Source organism: Notechis scutatus, chromosome 1, assembly GCF_049901735.1.
Source record: "Notechis scutatus isolate UNSWTSFEM ecotype Mainland chromosome 1, rNotScu1.2, whole genome shotgun sequence".
Lineage (NCBI taxonomy): Eukaryota > Metazoa > Chordata > Lepidosauria > Squamata > Elapidae > Notechis > Notechis scutatus.
In genome coordinates this window covers 19,392,830-19,414,387 of record NC_142009.1, presented here as the reverse complement: position 1 = coordinate 19,414,387, position 21,558 = coordinate 19,392,830, and the positions used below count along the sequence as shown (strand labels likewise).

At 39.2% G+C, this 21,558-nt stretch overlaps 1 protein-coding gene across 3 annotated transcripts in view; it reads right to left on the bottom strand.

Moving 5' to 3' along the window:
• Positions 1–21,558, bottom strand: part of MYL10 (myosin light chain 10) — a 41,245-nt gene that overhangs the window by 11,367 nt on the left and 8,320 nt on the right. Inside the window, exons 2-5 of one of the 3 annotated variants that reach the window (XM_087957677.1) lie at positions 13,543–13,627; positions 10,498–10,575; positions 9,725–9,829; positions 617–695 (exon numbers count right to left, since the gene is read on the bottom strand). In XM_087957677.1, the coding sequence (XP_087813803.1) occupies positions 617–695; positions 9,725–9,829; positions 10,498–10,575; positions 13,543–13,627 (347 nt within the window). Of the gene's footprint in view, positions 1–616; positions 696–9,724; positions 9,830–10,497; positions 10,576–13,537; positions 13,628–21,558 lie in introns of all 3 variants that reach the window. The other 2 variants (XM_026672330.2, XM_087957680.1) reach the window with 2 other exon arrangements.

Below are 21,558 nucleotides of genomic sequence, written 5' to 3'. Positions count from 1 at the left end.
GCAATAAAAAATAAACATAAAATATGCATTAAACCACCTTACTCTGAAAGCTCTGTGCACTGCACAAATTCAAAACATACTACAAGATGCAACAAAATAACAAGACAATAAATAACAGCAAACAATACCGGGGCAGATTTTAACAGAATAACAGAGTTGGAAGGGACCTTGTAGGTCATCTAATCCAACCCCCCTGTCTTAGCAGGAGACCTTGCACCATTTCTGACAGATGGAAGTCTAGTCTCTTCTTGAAAGCTTATTCCATTGGTTGATTTTCCTCTAGCTTTTAGTTAGCTGAATCACCTTTGGAAAGCCAGGATTCTGTAATAATCTGAATGCACTGAGCATTAAATAATCTTTGAGTGCTCCTCTGCTTTAAGCCCTATATTTAGCATTTTCATGTGGACCTTAATCTCAACGCACTGAAAACTTTCAGTGGCCTCATAGAAATTGGACTGAAAGCTGATTTGTTTTCTGTGGTGATAGATTTGATCTGTTGGAGATCTCATTGAAACAAGGCACCATACTACAGACAAAATGCAGACAACAGAAACAACAATGGGAAGGAAAAGGATTTTTTTTGTAAAAACATAAAAAAAATCAAAACTCTACTTACTAATCGGCTTTTATGTAACCTTTTCCTTCTCGATCAAAAACTCTAAAAGCATTCAAAATGATTTCTTCTGGATCAGTGCCTAAAAAAAAAAAAAAAGAACAATCGGATTCTTTATACTCTGAACACTTTCTGCACAGACATTAACGGCAGACGTATTGAATGTGCAATGTTTGATTATTTTTTGATTCGTATATCTTTGAGGTCCGGCAACTGAAAGCATGAATAAATTCCACTGAACAATGCCATCTAAGGTAATTCACCCAATTCTGCTAAGGCAGGTGTTTGCGGGTACTTCTTCTTCATTTTTCAATTATTTGGGATATATCTAAAAGGAAACAATTCCAATTTTCTGCAGCGGTGTTACCACTCAAGCATGAGACGCCACATTCTGCCACTCTCGACTCTTGAGTTAGTTTTGAAAGCATCTTCTTGTCATTCTGCACCATAGAGAGTATTTTAACTTACTGCACCTCTGTATGGTTTGCCAATTGCACAGTGGCAGATAGGAAAGCACTCCAGAGGGTTAATGTCATTGCCCAAAGGATCATTGGTTGCCCTCTCCTCTCTTTGGAAGAGCTTTATAAGAAAGTTCAAAACATTCCTAAAGATCCCTCCCATCCTGGGCACCCTTTTTTTGAACTATTACCATCTAGCAGATGGTACAGGACAATAAAAACAAGGACAAATAGGCTGAAAAACAGCTTCTATCACAGGGCAGTAACTCTATTGAATTCTACTGTATAGTGCAATATTAATGCAATATCAGGGGTTTTCAATTCAATGTATATATAATGTGAAGGATGTGTTGTTTTATTTTTTATGTATAATGTACATTGAAGATGGCATTTAATTTCATTGTACAAGGTAAACTGAACTAAACTCCAGTGACTGAATGAAGAATGTAAGGATCAGCCCTGTTGTATAATGTCAACAACTAATTACGGAACCAAGATTCCTAGCTATTGTTCCACTTCTACAAATGTCTTAGAAATAGATGCTACCGACTTCTGGTTTGAGCTTCTTCAGCGACAGACTGAAAACTCGTCTCTGCGAGGCTTCGATCTGTGCTCGCCGCTGGAGCGCCCCGAGCCGGCTGGTTTCGGGGCTAAGCCACCCTGTAGAGGTGGTGAAGAGGGGGGAGACTGCCAGCAGGGTTGAGGAGAGCTGCATCTCTCCTCCCCAGCTGGCCATTACTCCCTTTCCCGAAGGCGGTTGCAGCGGTGGTCAGAAATGGCCACCACAAAGAAGAATTCAACCGGAAAAGAATGTGCAGGAGGAAGATAAGAAGAGAAAATTTTGGTTGACCGGGTCAAACAGCAAAAGCAACAAATAAGGTACCCTGGAATTGAAACTGTTAAAAAACAATAACATTGTTCCCTAAGAAGATTTTTAAGCTGCGAAGGAGAGAGAAAAGGGAAAAGATTTGGTTTTCTCCTTTTCCTATACTGACAGCTAAGAGACTTAAGCAAGAAATTGGAAAAAATCCACTTTGACATCAATAGGCATTTAATGCTGAAAATAAAAAGTCAAAGGGATAATAAAGATTTCTGGATAATTAAAAGCTTTTGAAAACAGGAAAGGAGAGAAAAAAATAAAAGGGCAGGATCTGGAAGGGAGGAGACTGCCTGGAATTAAAAAGAACTTACAGCAAAATCTCAACAAGACTTCCAAAAGATACATTCTAACTGAAATATCGCAACAAAAACCCCAGGAAGAGAAAGTCGAAAAAGAAATAAGAAGATATAACTCGGGACTATCTGGATTACTTGATGATTTCTGGATTCTTGGTTATTGTTTTGAATGACTAAAATCAATTGGGTGGTTGTTTAAAACTGTTTAAAATGGCTCCACTTTTAGAAGAACTGAAAATGGAACTTAAAAAGTACAAAGAAGATGCACAAGAAGGGAGAGGTTCTTTTGGCTTCGTATTTCAGTTTTTAGAAATGGAGATTTGGAATTATGAGAAACAACAAGAAATGCCTGCAGAACAAGAAGATTGCGACAAAGAAGAAGCCATCTTTAATGAACAAGTAATCTTAGATGGGGGGAAAGGAAAGGGGAGAAAGAGAATGGAAAGTTTAAGATTGGGAAATAAAGTGAAAAATAAGTATAAAATCAGAAAGCAACAGAAGAGGGAAATGCAGAAGAGAGAATTAGAACTAGAGAGCCAAGGGGGTAAAAAGGGGAGGGAGAAGATGAGAGGGAAGAAAGAAAGGAAAAGAAATTATAAAGGACAGAAGCAAAATATAGAGAAACAGGGTCTATTTAGAGATAATGGGTGAAAACGTAATGGAAAAAGGGATTCTGCAAAGGTACATAAGATAGTATGGTTATATTAGAAGCAGAAATAATTTTAGAAAATATGAAACAATGTATGATTAAAATGTCTGATAAAATAGCTATCGTAATTCAGTGGAATGCTTGTCAATAAATAAATGTAACAAAAGGTATATTTAATGATTTATAAAACATATGTGAGGGAAAAATTAATTATGGAGATTATATGTGTTTTTAAGGAAGTATGATACTTAATTGAAAAGAAGTGTTAAAGATGTTATGGTTTTAATGATTATTAATGATAGAACTGAACTGGAATGGAATGAGGGATTATAATTACATATATTTACAATCTTTCTTTTTTTTTAAAGAATATAGTGTGTATTATAAGAATGTGCCAAGCAGAATTCGATTGGAAGTTATGTATTATGTATTATATTGAAGGTCATAAACTTAAGGTATATATTGAAGTTTAAATAAGAGTTGAATGGATGTAATTAAAAGATATAAAGGTGTCATACTCCAATTAGTAACTACAGGAGAAAATTTGTTTAATGAGAAAAGATAATATGAAATTGACACAGAACAGACAAAAGTATAAATATAATGATTTGAATTGAGATGAGATAATCAAAATAAAATTGAGAAAATTAAAAGAGGGGAAAAACTATATAGAAAATGTCAAATAGTATAATATATAGAATAGAATACAAAAAGGAGCATGAAATTGAGTTTTGTGTCTGTATAAAGAAGTTCAACCCGGGACCATGCTATTTTCAAAAAAGATGTTTTACTTGTATTTTGTGTGTGAAAACCCAAATAAAACTTTATTAAAAAAGAAAAAGAAAGAAATAGATGCTACCAGCATTTTGTGATATGATGCATGCAAGCAGCATTTGACAGATAATAGCCCATCCCTTGCATGAGATTGGACCAGATAGGTGAATGAATGAATAAAACTACTTGACTGTAATTTTTTTTTGACCTCCAGAAAGTGTTCCAGACCAGGAGAGAAAGGTGGTATTGACTATATAAAAGTTAAAAATGATTTAATTGAAATGCATTAGATATAGTTTCCATTATTATTCCATATGTATTTAATGATTATCTTTTTTACATTTTTCAGAATAAAAATTTGTGAAAGCAAAACAGGCTATCCTTTGCAAAAGTGATAATAGCTTCAAAGTAACAGCTGCAAAAGAACTCTATGTGTTCACAGGACAGAGGGACTAGTTCTAGAAACTGGTTGCCAACATCAGTGCCCATCGGATTAATGCCTTGAAAAAATAAACAGACTGTTTCGTCCCATAGTCTCCTTTTAATCTCTATAGCACATTCCTCAGAAAGTACTACACACAAATACATGTGTTTGATGTTCCTGATTCTTGGCTTCAAGGTGAAAAGGTCACTTTTGCCCTCCTACCTGTAGAAAAATGGCATTCACCCTATCTGGCAGCAAAAATCTGGATACTCATGCATCATCACAAAATCTCCAGAACCGTAAAGCCTACAAACTTGAAATTTGGCACGTATGTTCCTCTTGGCTTCTAGGTACTCACTAAGAAAGGATTTTTCGAAATGACCATCAGAGCATTAGTATTTCATATATTATTATTTACATGCTCTGATGCTAAGGAGTTTTACTCCTCCTCCCCACCTGAAAAGATATCTGTTCCAAATGCAAAACACAAGCAGAGGAGAGGAGTTTCAGTTTCAGTTTCAGTTTCACAGCAGCAACCAGCTTTAGTACAGAACAGTTGAGCTAAGCCACGCCCAGGCTCCTTGCTGTCTCCTTCTTGCTCACACAGCAAATACTGTTTCACTTTCCAGGTTTCAGTTTCCAAACAGCCCTCTACTCTCACACATTGACAGGACACTAGCCAGATGAATACCGATGGATGCTGGTAAGCAGAGGCACAATTTTCCCCCCTTATTTTCCTCCCCCAAAACTAAGTCTGATCACGTAGTTTCATAGCGAAGCACGGGCATAGAGCTAGTATATAACATAAAATTAATACATTACATATTGGCAGAATAAAACCAGCACAAGAAAGAACAATGCAACCAAGGTGATCATAACTTTTGGAAGGGAAATCAGTAAAGTTGGGTAAAAACGTTATTGCTTACTTGAAAATAAGGGAAAGTAAGTTCATTTATGCTAACAGGACAATACAACATTTTGAACTGTTGCCTGTCCCTGATCAAAAAAAAATACTTGCTAGTCAAGCCCTCACAAAGGATTTTGTTGAACAAAATAAATCCATCTTCCCCCCCCCACCCCGGTTCTCAAACTGGCCTGAAGGTACAGATTTTTTTAAAAGCAATTATGCAACAAAGAGCGAAACTGTGAAGGAAACTACAATGGCAGGTTTGCACTCCTTTTCCTTCAGAACCCAATGCCGTGGTATAACTTGGACAATTTCCCTGTTCAAAAAAAAAAAAAAAATTAGCTGTTCTAGAAATCAATTAAATTCATCAAAGGTTGGTCAAAGCAGGAGCAGAGGGGTGGGTTGGGTTTCTGGGAATTTTGAACAGGGAGATACATATTCTGACGCCAGATGAGTAGTTAAGGAAAAACGAAAAAGCATTTTGTGTTAATGCCAACCACATGGGTCTCCTCTCTACAAAGGGTTGGAAGAAATGCAATTTGTATACCACACAGAGATGCTTCACTTCATCAAAGAAACCACTTTATGCACCAGCTAATCAATAGAGAATGCTGGCCGCGAAGTCCCACTTCAAAGCAAAAAGTCCAGGAAGATGGCAAAGTACACAAGGCATGTCTTGTCTTGTCTTCTCTTGTTTTCTCTCTCTGTCTCTCTCTCTCTCTCCCTCTCTCTCTTTTTCCCCCCATCAGAGAGGGTAGGAAAACTCTCCCATGCTGGAGACTTTTAAAATTTTTTCATGGATATAAGCCCAGTAGTGAAAGAGACAACTTCTATGGGAGTTGATCTCAACTGGGTTGGCCAAAACTGCTTTGCTCTTGAGTGCAGAACAAGCTGGCATCTTAGACTATCCGCCACAACAGAAAGCTGTAGGACAGATTCTATGCAGAGAAGAACAACCTGCAGTTCCTCGGCCTAATCACCCCCTGCAAGCTCAGATTTTGATAATCGTGTCTGAGGATCTTTAGTATCTTATTGCTTGGGAGAGAAAGAAGAAGTGCCTGAGAAAGAGAGAGGCTTGCTGCCCCCCACACTTTTAGCTTTGTCTCCACTCATTCCTGGTTTCAGCTCCGTGAACGACTGCTCTGCAGCTGCCAACAGATTCTTTCTGAAGGCCACTGGTCCTTGACGGAGGAAGAATCTCCCAGCTTGGAGGATGCAGGAATTCATATACCTGTCTTGCCCCATATGGCTAAAGCTGCTTCACCACTCCTGCCATCTACCTGAATAGAATAGAATAATAACAGAGTTGGAAGGGTCCTTGGAGGTCTTCTAGTCCAACCCCCTGCTTAATCAGGAAACGCTATACCACTTCAGACAAAGGGTTACCCAACCTCTTCTTAAAAATGTCCAATGTTGGAGCATTTACAACTTCTGGTGGCAAGTTGTTCCACTGATTAATTGTTCTAACTGTCAGGAAATTGCCCTCAGGTGCTTTGGAGAATAGCTTGACTCCCTTTTCTTGTGGCAGCCCCTGAGATATTGGAACACCAATTCATAGAAATGCTGCAGTCATCATGTAGATGGCTTGACAAACTATCTACGTGTCTCTTCACTCAACCAAAGAGGCCAAGCTATTGGTCTGAAACAGGTCAGAAGAAGTCATCTAGGTAAGGAAGGCATCCAAACCAGGCCAGAGTTGCAGGAAATTGTAGAATCATAGAACTGGGACCTTGGAAGTCTACTATCCCAATCCCCTGCCAGGAGGACACTTTATACCGGTGTTGGCAAACCTTTTCAGCACCAAGTGCCAAAACAGGAGTCTGTGTGAGGGAGGGAGCGCTGGAAACTGGAAGACCAGCTCCCCGGTATGCATGCCACCTGGTCTTCTAGTTTCTGACATGCATGCATGCACAAAGACCAGCTGTGTGCTGGGGAGCTACTCTTCTGGTTTCTGATGCTCCTGCGCACAAAGACCAGCTGGCCAGCGCACATGCGTGCACCCGAACCCAGAAGAGCAATGGGCGATGGCTGGCATGTCCAGAGAGATGACTCTGCGTGCCACTTCCAGCATGCATGCCATAGGTTTGCCATCACAGCCTTATACCATCCTGGAGAAATGGCTGTCCAATCTTTTCCTGAAAACCTCCAGTGAAACAGCACTCCCAACTCTGGGAGGCAAACTGTACTATTGATTAATTGTTCTAACTGTCAGGAAATTTCTGTTTAGTTCCAGGTTGCTTTTCTCCTTCATTTGTTTCCCATCCTGTGCTTCTTGGCCGACCCCACAAGTGCTTTGGAGAATAAATTGACTCACTCATCTCTGTGACTGTCCCTCAATACTGGAAAGCAGTTATCGTGTTACCCCTGCTTCTTCTCTTTGATAGGTAGACATACACAGTTCCCTTAATCATCCATCATAAATAAACAGTGAGGCATCTCTAAAGAATGAAGCAGGAAGGACATGTCCCCTGCCAGCCCAACAGACATCCCTCTTCTGTCTGTCAAAACTCTGATCTGGTCCAGCTCTTATAATGAGGAGGGCAAGAGACGCCTGCCGATTCCTCTGCTCTCACGAGATACACACTGACCTAAATCTTATTGGATTACCTTTAAATTAATAATGTCAATGCTGATTTATCGTATTTAGTCCATCCCTCATCCCACCCCCATACCTACAATAACCATATTTGGAACGCTAAACTAACAGGCTATTAATTAGCATTCTGCAAGCCAATCTGAATTAGGACTGATTGCCAGAATCTTTGCCTTAGTAAACATTTCATTTTGAAACGAAGTAGTTCCTTAGGGATACAGATGTGTCTGAGCTAAACAGAAGGGCTTTGAATGCTTCCTCACATGATGGCCTTGGCAGAGAAAAATTAACAATTTCTACCCTAACAAAGTACTCTGAAATAACCATTATTGAGCTCAATCACCCTAGATAGAGGATTGAAGCCAAATTTTGCTTTATCAGCCAGTAAATGGAAATTTAGTTGATTAATTTTTGTACTCACACACACACACACATACATACACAGAGAGACACAAACTTTGCCTCGAAATTCAGGCAAATATGAAAAGATCGGATTCTATTAGTTGAACAATTAATTGAATAGCAAGTAATGTTTTACTGAATCTTATTACTGGAAAGCAGCTGGAGGAAATCTACAAAGAAAATCTTAAAGTTTACATAGGGAAAGGCCTCTCTTCAAATGATGTGGTCCCATCCCATAATATTCCCACCTTGAGTTATGTTCTTTGTGGACATGATCTGTAGTCCCCAAATAACCCCCATTCAGGGTTGTCAGGCAAAAAACAGGAGTGGAAGATTCCAGCTAGGAAAAAAGGGAAATGCTGCAGCCAAACAAATAAACGGTCATCATTCTGAGTAATGAATTTTCATTCCGGGAAATCAGCACTCTGATAAGCTCAAGAGATCCTTCATTGAGTACATCATAGTGGCACTGAGAAAGGTGAAGCTAGCTCTAAATTATTTCCACATATAGGGATAGTTAAAAGTATAAGACCGTCCCACCCACTATCGTCCCTCAAGTCACATGGGCCAATCAGTCCAGATGTGGGTTCCTGCTCAACTTCAACAGGTGTCCATTGATATGACCTTGGTTCTCATACCGGCTGGTAGATATTATGACTATCTGGCTAAGGTACTGTAATCCTGAGTTCCCCTCCTGCTCTTCCCACTCCCCCCCTGAAAGGCAACCAAGAAACGAAGCAGAAATAAGTATGGCTTCAGCTGAGGTAGTTTTGCAGGTTGACATAAACCACATTATGACTGAATGGGATAGTCCTTTTCCATACAAGATGCTAATCTAGAAATCTCTCCTCTCCTCTAATTTTGCTTTAGCATCTGATGTAAAGCTTGCATTGTGCAGACACAGGTGGTAAGCTACTCTTGCTCGTCAAGTGGCTTCTGTGCTAGGAATGGCCCTTGACATTGGAAGGCAAACAGTAAGGCTACTCTCCAACATCACCTCTGGACCTTCAGAGTATTCTCTACATACCCAAGAGGTGTTATTCAGCGGGTTCTGACCAGTTCTGGAGAACCAGTGGTGGAAATTTTGAGTAGTTCAGAGAACTGGCAAATACCACCTCTGACTGGCCCCGCTCCCATCTATTCTCTGCCTCCTGAATCCCAAATGATTGGCTGGGTCTTCTTTTGTTGCCCTGCACAGGAGAACGGAGCTGGAAAGCAGGTTAGTGGGGTGGGGAGGGAATGGGGATTTTGCAGTATCCTTCCCCTGCCACGCCCACCAAGCCATGCTGACAGAACCGGTATTAAAAAAAAGTTGAATCCCGCCACTTGCAACAGACTGTTCTGGGGTTTTTGTTTTTGTTTCTGATTGAGAAGTTACCTTTTCAACAAGGCATCGGGGTACAACCATTCAAAATCCTGTTGTCCACAAGTACATAGGAACTTATATGATAACCAGAAGCACTCTTGGCAATAAAGATAAAATAGGTTACTGTGCTCTATAGCAGCCCAACCTCTCACTTAATTGTGCTTTTCTTCATTAAAATAATCTTCATTATGGAAGTGGACTCGCTCAAAATTTGACTACAGCCTAAGTTAGCCCATGATTTTGCAGTGAGAAAGATACTATACTCCAGGACAAATGAACACATAGACAAAAGGACAACTAATGTGGGTGAGGAAAATAGACCCATATTCTGCATATGCCATTCGCAACTTATTACTCCTTACCTTTCAGTTTCTCACCAAACATCGTAAGGAAGACAGTAAAGTTGATGGCACCTGGAGCTTCCTTGATCATTGCTTCCAACTCTTCCATTTTAACATTCATACGCCCTGTGATGTAATATGCTGATTATGTACTATGAAAGCCAAGGAAATATCAGATGCAGTAATGAATAAAGTCACTATGGTCTGGGAGAACAGAAGATGATTACTAATATTACCACACCGAAGATGTTACCTAATTTGGTAGTGAAACGTCTGCAAGAAAACAACCAAGTTCAAAGAGCACCAAGGGCCCCTCATTCCAACTCTGAGCTACAAATATTTTCCTCTATCACTTCTATATATGTTCTATATTCTGATATTTCAATTTGACTTTATCTAATTTCACTGAAGTTATTAGATTAACTACATAAACTGATTCCTCTTGGGGAATAAGCTGGCAACTCTTGGCTATCAGCTGTAACCACCCCTGTGCTACATGCAAAATTCCCTGCTAATAATGAGGGCAATGTCAATCAATTTTAGTATGTTTGGCCACTATTGTACAAAGTCATTTAAAGTCCAATTTTCCCCATCCATGTGTATGCTGTTCTATGCAGGATCTCTAACCTAGAGTTGTCTTTATTGGCCAACGTTCTGTTGCCCTTATGTCAACTAAGAAGTACTTGCAGTGTACTGATACACACTCAGGGTAATCCCTCCTCAAAAGAGACTTTTTAATAAATAAAAGAGTATTACAGCAAATGACACATTTTTCTGTGATTCTTCGTCTTTACCCAGTGCAGCAAAAGTGTCTCTCAGGTCAGCCTTGTCAATGAAGCCATCTCGGTTCTGATCCATGATAGTGAATGCCTATTGAGGAACAAAACATCTATCAACATTTGGAATCCTGCAAAGAACTAGCAGATCCTGAATGCTTGTCAAACTTTTGTTTCAGAAGATGGGACCTTTTGTAGTTTAATGACCATTCATTGTTACGACAGACTTTTAACAAGCTTCTTATGACGCATCCTCCAAGTTACGGCTGCCAATCTGAAGGTAGGACAAGAAGCAATGGATAGAAACTAATCAAGGAGAGAACCAACCTAGAACTAAGGAGACATTTCCTGATAGTTAGAACAATTAATCAGTAGAATGACTTAATAAATAGAAATGTTAGATTAATAGAATAGAATAACAGAGTTAAAAGGAGACCTTGGAGGCAACTTCTGGAGGCAAGATGTTCCACTGATTAATAGATCTAACTGTCAGGAAATTTCTCCTTAGTACTAAGTTGCTTCTCTCCTTGATTAGTTTCCATGCATTGCTTCTTGTCCCGCCTTCAGGTGCTTCGGAGAATAGCTTGGCTCCCTCTTCTTTGTGGCAGCCCCTGAGTTGCCTCCAGAAGTTGTAAATGCTCCAACACTGGAGGTTTTGAAGAACAGATTGGACAACCATTTGTCTGAAATATTAAAGAGTTTCCTGCCTGAGCAAAGGGTTGGACTAGAAGACTTCCAATTCTGTTATTCTGTTAATAGCAGTAGCAGTTAGACTTATACGCCACTTCACAGTGCTTTACAGCCCTCTCTAAGCGGTTTACAGAGTCAACATATTGTCCCCAACAATGTAAGTCCTCATTTTACCTCAGAAGGATGGAAGGCTGAGTCAACCTTGAACCTGGTGAGATTCGAACTGCCAAATTTCAGGCAGCCAGCAGTCAGCAGAAGTAGCCTGTAGTACTGCATTCTAACCACTGTGCCACCGCGACACTTAACTACACCCCCCCCCAGTCCTGTGATCACATTTCAGGCGCTTGGCAACTGACTCACATTTACAACTGGTTACAGTGCTGTCCAGACATGTCACTGCGATTTACAACGATTTATGTTCCAGGAAAAAAATGGCAAAAACCACCCATTGGATATGCTGCTGGATTCACTTAATGACCATGAGGGTCGCTTAAGAACCATGGTGTCTTGCTTTATGAGTCATAGAATTGAGTTCAGTCATATGGTATCTTGAATTATGACTGCAGTGACATGACCAGAATTCCAGGGTGGACATAATTCGAGAACTAACTGTAAAGCACCCCAGTCATTACAACAGGTGTAACAAACTCTGACTCCATGTATAAAGTATTTCACACTGAAACTTAGTTGCTGCTCCACTTTTTCAAAGTAGCCCTGCAGGTATAGGCAATCTGATAGGACCCCAAAGCTTATTTGAGATCAGGTGTAGAAACTGTGAAAAATGCTTGCCACAGTGCCCTCAAATATTTTACATAAAGATTACTGCCCAATAGTTTAATTTCTTTCAGTTTGGCCTTCTGTTTATAATCCTCCTTCTAGACTGTATGATAAATAAATAAAGACTCCTTTGCTTAATTTTTAGTTTTAAAATGAATATCTTGAGCGGTTAAATAACTATTAAATTGTCTAGCCAGAATAAATAGGATGATGATGATAATGGATGATCATGGATGATATTAAGAATTTCCACCATCACAAGCAGGAATGATTTTTAATCCTTTTCAATTATCTCAACACAATCTTAACCAATCCCACTTGATGCTTCCCAGGTGTGTTGCACTGCAGCTCATATTATCCCCAGCTAGCATGGTCATTATCCATGGTGGCTGGATATGCTGGGAATTGCAGTCCATCGCATATGAATGGCAGACTTCAAATTTCAATCAAACCCCTTTGATTTAGCAAATAAAGCTTTAATTGCTGCTCTTTTAAAATTGCAAGTTATCTGTAAACCATCTGCTCTGCTTCATAAATAAGATGTACTTACAGCATCAGATCCTTCCCACAATCTACTGGATTTTAAGTTTATTATTCCACAGCTAGGTTGGTTTTCAAGGGCCCTTGGTGGTAGCAACCACGTGATCCAAGTTTTGTCTTTTTGTACAAGCAAAGACATCACAAGTACACAGGTCAAGGTTTGCACTGTGTGATTGTGGACACAGCCTTGACTTCTTTGTGTACTGCTGTCCCTCCAGAGTGTTAGTGGAAGACATCTTGCTTTCCAGGATAAATAACATTACAAGTAAGATTATGATGGCAATTGGGACCAGAACTGCCACAGCTAAGCAACACAGTCATAAAGGACACTGGCCCATGATTGTGTCACTTAGCAACTACAACTCTGTCAGACTCAATTTGACATCCTTAAGTGAGGACTACACAGATTGTTAAGTAAGAATCTCACGTGATCGCAACTTCTGACTTCCTGAGGGCATCGACTTTGCGTGCGGGAAGTTGGCAGAGAATATCAGAAATCACAATTGTGTGACTGTGGGGATGTCGCAATGGGAAGAACTACAAGGACCTGTTGTAAGTACCATTTGTCCCATGCTGTTGTAACTTTGAACTGCTGAACAAGTAGACATTAAATGAGGATTGCTTATAAGCCCTTATCCCCGCCATTCTCAAATCAAAAATGGAAACGACCCACATTAGATGCCAGATCTTCCTCCAACTTTTTTGTCCTCCATAATACAATTTCCACTTCACAGGACCAGTGGTGGGATTCTTCCAGTTTCACTACTGGTTCGGTGATCGCACACTTCATGCGTGCGCCCATGCACCTAATTCGCACATGCGCAGCAGTGATTGGATTCAAATTTTTTTATTACCGGTTCTGTGGGCGTGGCTTGATGGGCGTGGCAGGGGAAGGATACTGTAAAACAGGGCTGTCCAACCTTGGCCCCTTGAAGCCTGGCGGACTTCAACTCCCAGAATTCACAAGACCATTTAAGAAAGAAAAAGCTCCATATTCATTTGTCTTTCCAATCAATTAATTTAAAACCATGAAGCAGTAAATAGAATATACTTCCTTAAATTCCTGAATCTGGCTTTGTTCAAACATGGACAAAACATTGGCGCTGCCCTCTTCTTTCCTCTGCTTTGCCATTTTGGGAGCCTATGGATTAAAACAAGAAGAACCACGTTAGGCAGAAACCACCTTAGAAGTTTCTGAGGAGCTCTTAATACCTGCCATAATCTTGTAATGGACAGAAGGAATCACCTTGAAGAACCGGAGGAAGAGCCACAACCAAGACCTTGGTCAGATAAAAGGGATTTGAGTTCAGGACAGAACGGTAACATGAGAAAGCATCTCAGACCAGACCCCTCTTAGTCCTCATAGAGATAAAGAGAGGGAGGAGGGAGGCACATTCAGGCTTGCAAGATTCTGTTATTGTAGTCCTATAACAAAAGTATTAGCATTCATGACTTTAGTTCCCTAGTCTTGAAGGACTAACAGGTCCCTGCTACACTGGTTTGATTTTGTTTCAACCAGGTCAATGCTTAAGGGGAAAGGAATAAAAAAAGGTAAGATTGTGGTTGTAGTCATGAAATCAGAGTTCAACCCTACTTTTACCTCTGACGTGCCATATAGAAGAGGTTAAATTCTCCAAGGCACCTGAGGGCAAGACAAGAAGCAATGGATGGAAACTAATCAAGGAGAGAAGCAACTTAGAACTAAGGAGAAATTTCCTGACAGTTAGAACAATTAATCAGTGGAACAACTAGCCTCCAGAAGTTGTGAATGCTCCAACACCCTGGAAGTTTTTAAAAAGATGTTGGATAACCATTTGTCTGAAGTGAAGTAGGGTTTCCTGCCTAGACAGAGGGTTGGACTACTAGACCTCCAAGGTCCCTTCCAACTCTGTTATTCTATTCTAAATAAGAAAATAGAAAATTAACAGCATGTACAGTAACCAGAACTATGATCAAATATAATGCAACTCAAAAGCACTTTCCATAAATCCAAACGTCCTGGTAGTTATTATCAGTGATAAAGCACATTGCTTAATAACTTGATATAATTAGCACCATTACTAACAGTTAATCTATTGTTAGTAGTTTTTATAAGTTCTCTTTTATTTATTTATTTTAGTATAAAGCAATTACCTAGTTGAGATTCCATTTTGCCATTAGAGTTGGAAAAGTCTAGCTTTTTAATGTCTATTTTACATTTTTTGTCTTCTATTGATATCTATTTCTGTTTGCACAATTAGTTTTTAAGTGCAACATAATTAATGTATTATTGTTGTCATTACACTGTTCCATTGCTAGTAGTAGTGATTTTAAAAACTCCTTGATGCAGATAACATTGTTTAGTCATTAGATGGCAGAAGTCTAGAAATGATGATTAATGTCTTTTCCGTTTCTCATTCTCCAAGGCTGAATTTGTTTTCAGCAGTTTATTTAATTTATTTATTTATTTATCAAATTTCTACATTGCCTATCTCACCTAAATAACTCTGGGTGGTTTACAAATAACAATGTAATGTAACATGCATGAAAGTCAATATGGGCATATTCTCCAGTACACATTATTTTCTGCGCCATTTGACCTGCATGAAGGTTAACAAGTAATTTTCTCTACCTGAGTACATTTTAAATATTATTTTATTAATAATTTTGTTAACATTAATATATACATTATGTCAGTTTCGGAGAGCAAATATTCTCCATTCAGTTTGATCTGAGAACTGCCTCACAACTCTTAGAGACAAATAAAGAAGGGAAACTACCAAATATTATCCTGGGTTGAATATTTGTGAAATGCAAATTCATTGTCCTCATCATCAGAATGGATGAAGCCTGGAATTTCCCGTTCTTGTGGGTGGAATCAGCCCTGGAATTCTTGCCTCCTTTTCAAAATTAAATGTGTCTCTAAGAGTGCGTTTAATTTCCACTCACCAAAATAATAAATCAACCTGCAAAGATAAAACCAGAGGCTGAGTCAAGCTGTACTATCTTGGCCAAAGGTTTTGTTTTGTTTTCCTTTAAAGTTTAGGCTAGGTTTTCCTTGCAAGAATTCTTTACATTTTTTCCGGGTCAGGAAGTCAAGGAAAAAAGAGGAACATCTAGAAGCACTAAATGTAAATCAGGGCTACCATTCAGAGCCATGTAAAGTCAGGATTAGTTCAGAACTCAGATGCTGAATAGAGAAGCGCGCGCGGGCACACAAACATACAGTACAGGCAGTCCTTGACTTACAACAGTTCATTTAGTGACCGTTCAAAGTTACAACTAATATTGGTAGCCATGCTCCAACATGCTGTGACTTGCAGGCACATAAAGAACTTCCAGAATGGTGCCAGTCCTTGTTCTGCTCTGTTGCAGACATCAGCAATTTGGAAAGTATCTAAAAAGCCTTGGCTCATGATCTTTCTTCTCTCCATCTTTTTATTATTATTATCTTTATAAACACAAAGTCAATTTGTTTGCTACAAGGAAAGGAAAGGCAGAATTACAAATGTAAATGACTGAACTTATTTGCAACGGAAATTGTTTCAAGTCAGGTTGAATCTATTATTTTAGAAAATGTTTTGGTTTGATCTATAATGGTACATTGTCTTCTTCAATGAATAGCAAGGAATTCAGTATATCAGAAACATTTCTTAAATAAGGCATGACAGATTCTCCTGAAAGTCTAAAACTTTGAAGGGGATCTGAGATTTCAGTGTGAATCTCACAAGAACTCTTCTTACCATAGAAATTTTTAAAAATGTAATTCAACAAGTCATGAAGATGATCCATGGGTGACATCAGACAGAACTAAATTTTATATACATATTTATATATATATAAGCGAAATACCACTCATGCATCATACAAAATCTCCACAACTGTAAAGCCTACAAACTTGAAATTTGGCACGTATGTTCCTCTTGGCTTCTAGGTGCTCACTAAGAAAGGATTTTTTGAAATGACCATCAGAGCATTAGTATTTCATATATTATTAACATGCTCTGATGCTAAGGAGTACTACTCCCCTTCCCCACCTGAAAAGAAATTTGTTCCAAATGCAAAACACAAGCAGAAGAGAGGAGTTTCAGTTTCAGTTTTAGTTTCACAGCACCAAGCAGCTTTAGTACAGAACAGTTGAGCTAAGCCACACCCTTGCTGTCTCCTTCTTGCTCACACAGCAAATACTGTTTCACTTCCCAAACAGCTCACAACTCTCTCACACACTGACAGGATGCTAGCCAGATTAATACTGATGGATGTGGTAGGCAGAGGCAGAATTTCTCCCCCTTATTTTCCTCCCCAAAAACTAAGCCCAACCACATAGTTTCGAAGTGAAGCATTGATATCAAGCTAGTATTATATATATAAAAATAGTATTTATACTATATTTCTAAATTTTGTTTATGAAATTATTTTAAAAAAAATAATAATACATACTAATGTGCATCAGTCCCCAGTCTGTCAGTTTGAAGCTTCTGAAGAAACAGGGTGGTGGTGGAAATAACTAATCTTTCATAATGAATCTGGACTGTTGGTTTACTGTCTTCTATCTCTAATGGATAGAAATTGATGCAACATAAGAAATTAATTCAGTTCCTGTTTTCAGCTGCCAGGTTTTTTATTATATAACATTGGAAAAATAAAATAATATTTTATTATACTTTGGCATTTAAAAGTGTGGAAAGTTCTTTGAATGAAAAATTGAAACAAGGCATTGTTTCAGGAAAATCTACCATCTAAGGATAAATTTTGGGCATATTAAAATGTTTTTATTATATATGATTTTGATCTAAATGTAATTCTGGACAGAAACATTGATCATGGATGATAAAAATGTATTTCTCAAGATCTCATATGCATTTACAAACATATATTTGAACATTTCTATATATTTTTTTTTCTGATGCATTTTTCCCTCTGATGTCCGTTTTTTTTTTTAAATTACTCTCTTTTTTTGTTATGCAAAAAGAATATTTTTTTAAAAGATCTTTAATTCCAGTTGGGAAAAAAGGAGGATTTAATTTCATCTCTCACAATGCAAAATTGGTTCCAAATGAGGCGGACAATTGTTTTTTAAAAAGTTCATTAAAAGACAAAACTTTATTTCCTTTATATGATGACCTATTAGCCTCCAGCTCACTTTGCAGACATTTCTTTAAATATCTAAAATTAAGCTCCACTATGTATTTTTCTGCCAGTCAAAAAAAAGTTTGGGTCCTTTGTAAAGTTATTCAGAGAGAAGCAAAAATAGCGTTTCAAAATTCTCCACTAAGTTAGAATGCTTTCTCCCAATTACTTTGGGGGAGAAGAAAGAATTCTCCAACAACTTCTCAAAGGCAAAGCACTACGGTTGGAATAGCTCATTGAAGGAGTTGTCTTGCCCTGTCTTTTGCGGGGGAATTACAGGTAGTCCTCGATTTATGACAATTGAGCCCAAAATTTCCATTGCTAAGTGAAACATTTGTTAAGTGAGTTTTGCCCCATTGTTATGACCTTTCTTACTGTAGTTGGTAAGTGAACCATTGCAGTTGTTAAGTTAGCAACACGGCTGTTAAGTGAATCTGGCCTCCCCATTGATGTTGCTTATCAAAAGATCACAAAAGGTGACCACGTGAGCCTGGGACACGGCCATCGCCATAAATAGGAGTCAGTTACCAAGCATCGGAATTGGGTCATGTGACCATGGGGATCTGCAATGGTTGTAAATGTGAAAAACAGTCATAAAGTAACTTCACTAAAGTAAAGTAACTTCACATAAAGTAACAGTCACTAAATGAACTGTTGAGGAAGACTACCTGTAATGAAAATATGGGAAGTGAGAGAGGCTGTAGGTGGTTGAACATTCCCATAATGTTCTTGGAGGTGGACAGAACTAAATACAAGAATAAAGGTAAAGGTTTCCCACATACATACGTGCTAGTCGTTTAGGGGGCAGTGCTCATCTCTGTTTCAAAGCCGAAGAGCCAGCGCTGTCCAAAGACATTTCCATGGTCATGTGGATGGCATCACTAAATGCCAAAGGTGCACAGAACGCTGTTACCTTCCCACCAAAGTGGTCCCTATTTTTCTATTTGTATTTTTACATGCTTTTGAACTGTTAGGTTGGCAGAAGCTGGGACAAATAACGGGAGCTCACTCCATTACGCAGTGCTAGGGATTCGAACCACCAAACTGCCAACTTTTCTGATTGACAAGCTCAGTGTCTTAGCCACTGAAGCTCAGTGTCTTAGCCGCTGAGCCACCACGTCCCAACAAATACAAGAATGCCATCTGCCATAAGAATTCCTCTGAAATTCTTTGCTCCTTTGAAAGAGAGATGTCCCTTGCCATCAAGTTCCTTGCCTTCAAATTGGGTGAGAACAAGTACAAAAGAAAAAAGGATCAAAAGCAAATGTGCTGGACGCACTTTTCTGTCACTGGAGACCAAGATACAGTACAGGAGGACTCTCCGTTATAAAAGAGTCCAGTTGTCTGAAGGCTTAGAAGAGAATGGTCCTTCTAAGCAGAGAACCTCTGATTTGTACTGGTAGACCACGAGCTTGTGAAATCACGAGAGAGGCACAAAAATCTTTGTGAATGTGCTGGCATAAAACTGCTTTTGTCAGACTGACTCATTTGACATAACCACTCCTACCACATGTGGATGCCACTGCTCTGAACCCATTTTGACCAGAGGTGCTATTCAACAGGTTCTGACCAGCTCTGGAGAACTGGTAGCGGAAATTTTGAGTAGTTCAGAGAACTGGTAGCGGAAATTTTAAGTAGTTTGGAATACCACCTATATCCATCTATTCTCTGCCTCCCGAGTCCCAGCTGATCGACTGGGTTTTCTTTTGTTACCCTGCACAGGAGAATGGGCCTGGAAAGCAGGTTAATGAGGTGGGGAAAGAATGGGGATTTTACAGTATCCTTCCCCTGGAGTGGGAAGGGGATGGAGATTTTGCAGTATCCTTCCCCTACCACGCCCACCAAGCCACACCACACCCATCAAGTCATGCCCACAGAACCGGTAGTAAAAAAAATTGAATCCCACCACTGATTTTGACCTTTGCCCCAAAGTGTCTATGGAGATTCTCAGTCATCCAGGTCATGGTTGTCCCAAAGGTGCTTTTTCAAGAAGCAACTGGACTTTCCTTGGTTTTTCTTTGAAGACATTTCGCTTCTCATCCAAATAGCTTCTTCAATTTGTCTTCAAAGACAAACCAGAAAGTCCAGTTGCCTCTTGAAAAAGCACCTTTGGGACTTTTCCCCAAAGGTTTATCATGTAGGTGTCATTCATGACACAACAAGAAGAGGTCTGATTACCAAGACTAAACATATATCTCAAAGATCAGGATTACGAAAGAATCTAGAAAAGAGGAATATAGGTTAGAGCTGTTTCACACAAAGTCAGTATCACCCATGGCTTTGCAAGCTTTCAAAGCAGAACTTTCCCAGTCCTACCTGACAATGTCATGGACTGAATTTGAAATCTGCAAGATTTCCATCTTTGTTTTTAATTTTGATTTAGAACCTGGAAGCCAATTAGTGAAATTTCATGATCTATAAGCTCCTTAAAAATAATACAGTAATTACTAGGATGTATTAATCAAGAACATATCTTGCCAGATTAACCTTTTCTCATTTACAGAACTTATAAGTTCTAAACAATTATGGGAACATGGTAAGCATAATAAAACTTGATTTTAGCAGTGTATTTGATTTTTTTTTAAAAAAAACCTCCATGACACTCTAATTAGTATACTAGGACTGGATGACATGACAATTATGTGTAGCTGCAATACTTTTTTTTAATGCTTTAAAGCCACTGTTGACTCTTGGAGACTGCCTGGACTAGTCCAGAGGTGGTATTCAGCAGGTTCTGACCAGTTCTGGAGAACCGGTAGCGGAAATTTTGAGTAGTTCGAAATACCACCTCTGACTGGCCCCGCCCCCATCTATTCTCTGCCTCCCGAGTCCCAGCAGATTGGCTGGTTCTTCTTTTGTTGTCCTGCACATGAGAACAGAGCTGGAAAGCAGGTTAGTGGGGTGGGAGGGAATGGGATTTTGCAGTACCCTTCCCCTGCCATGGCCACCAAGCCACACCCACCAAGCCACACCACACCCACCAAGCCACGCCCACAGAACTGGTAGTAAAAAAAATTGAATCCCACCACTGGACTAGTCCCTTTGGTTTTCCTAGCAAGATTTTTCAGAAGTGATTCTTAGGGTTACAAGGGAATGACTGATTCAAAGTCATCCAGCTGGCTTTGAGCCTAAGGCAGAACTAGAACTCCTCTAGCCAGTGCCTTCACTACTACACTAAACTGGCTCTGTGCAAGTACATAGCACTTTCAAAATCATAGCAGGTTTAAAATCATGCACAAATGGTTAATTACAAACCAATGGTTCCTTATCAAATTGGAAATAAGTATTTAGTGGGGTGACATAAAGATCAGGTCTGAATTCTTTAACCTTCAATATTTTTATTAATAACTTGTATAAAGAGACTGCCAAATGCTCATTGTCTCAGTGGCACAATGGCAAAAATTTTTTGAATGGTATAGCCAAATGTGGTAGAAGGCAGAAATAAAATCTGGAACAATATTGAAAAGGCTGAAATTTAAGAATGATATTTAATAGAGACTTCTCTTAAGAAGCAAATGTTAAGCGTGTATGTATGTATGTGTATGTAGAATGAATGACAATTCAGAGTATTCATGAAAAATATATGGATTAGTAATTAATTGCAAACCAAATGTAGTATGATACAGCCGGGGGCGGGGGGGAGGCAAATGCAGTTTTAGGTTGCATCAAGAGAAACTTGAAACTATCTCTGAACTATAATTTCGGAAGAAGGAACATTAGAGCTGAGTTTCTTGTTCTGGTGATCAATTTCTTGAAGGCATCTGGCTGGCAACTGCAAGCAGCAAAATGATAACTAGATCATCTTTCTGGGAGCGACAGGGAAACGACACTCAGTACTCCTGAAGAACATCAGCAGGGAAGAAGATGGACCTCAGCAATGTTTCTCAACCTTAGCAACTTTAAGATTCTGGGAGTTAAGACTTTCTTCCAGAATTCCTCAGCCAGACCGGGCTGAAGAAGCCA